General features: G+C 46.7%; 1 protein-coding gene across 1 annotated transcript; it reads left to right on the plus strand.

Annotated features, from left to right (window-relative positions):
- Positions 1 to 393, plus strand: LOC136797304 (uncharacterized). Its single transcript, XM_067053517.1, has one exon. It carries the CDS (start codon positions 1 to 3, stop codon positions 391 to 393), a length of 393 nt encoding a protein of 130 aa, XP_066909618.1.
- Positions 394 to 612: the final 219 nt, after the last annotated feature.

The raw sequence follows: 612 nt of genomic DNA on the forward strand, positions 1-612 counted from the left end.
ATGCAGTGGAATCCATCCCATTGCGGTATACCTGGGAATGAGGAGGCAGATCGACTTGCACGGTTGGGGACTAGCCAACCACAGCCGCTTCTTTCTATCACCATGGACATAGCGAAAGAAATGGCCCGAAGCGCTATCACTGAAAGAACAGAGGAAAGGAGTAGAGGAGAATGTGGGGGCAAGAACTGGGCGGCATTGCTAGATCCTAAGAGGCGCCCTCCATTGACTTTACCAAGAGCGGTGGCAGTCGCATGCTTCAAGTTGGCTACTGGACATGACTATTTGCAGCACCACCTGAAGAGGATAGGAGTGGCTGAGTCTTCAGACTGCGTCCTGTGTGGAGATGGTGAGATGACCGGTGATCACGGAATAAAAGTCCGCCTAGCAAATTGAAAAAAAAAAAAAACGATTAAACCATGGAGCACATCAAACCGTTCCAATCAGAGAGAGAGGAGGTAGCTGTAGCCAGATTGAGAATAGGTCATACGAATTTAACTCATCCACACCTCATAAATAAGCAACCACCGCCAAAATGTCAATACTGCAACAGTGTACTTACAGCCAGTCACATATTTGAAGAATGTCATTTCTATTCAATGAACTTACGTAGAT

This window comes from Halyomorpha halys, unplaced genomic scaffold (assembly GCF_000696795.3).
Source record: "Halyomorpha halys isolate HHAL.00 unplaced genomic scaffold, Hhal_1.1 Scaffold55.1, whole genome shotgun sequence".
NCBI lineage: Eukaryota > Metazoa > Arthropoda > Insecta > Hemiptera > Pentatomidae > Halyomorpha > Halyomorpha halys.

Excerpts from the sequence above, each read along its gene's own strand:
- LOC136797304 (XM_067053517.1), top strand. The coding sequence starts at position 1 with ATGCAGTGGAATCCATCCCATTGCGGTATACCTGGGAATGAGGAGGCA.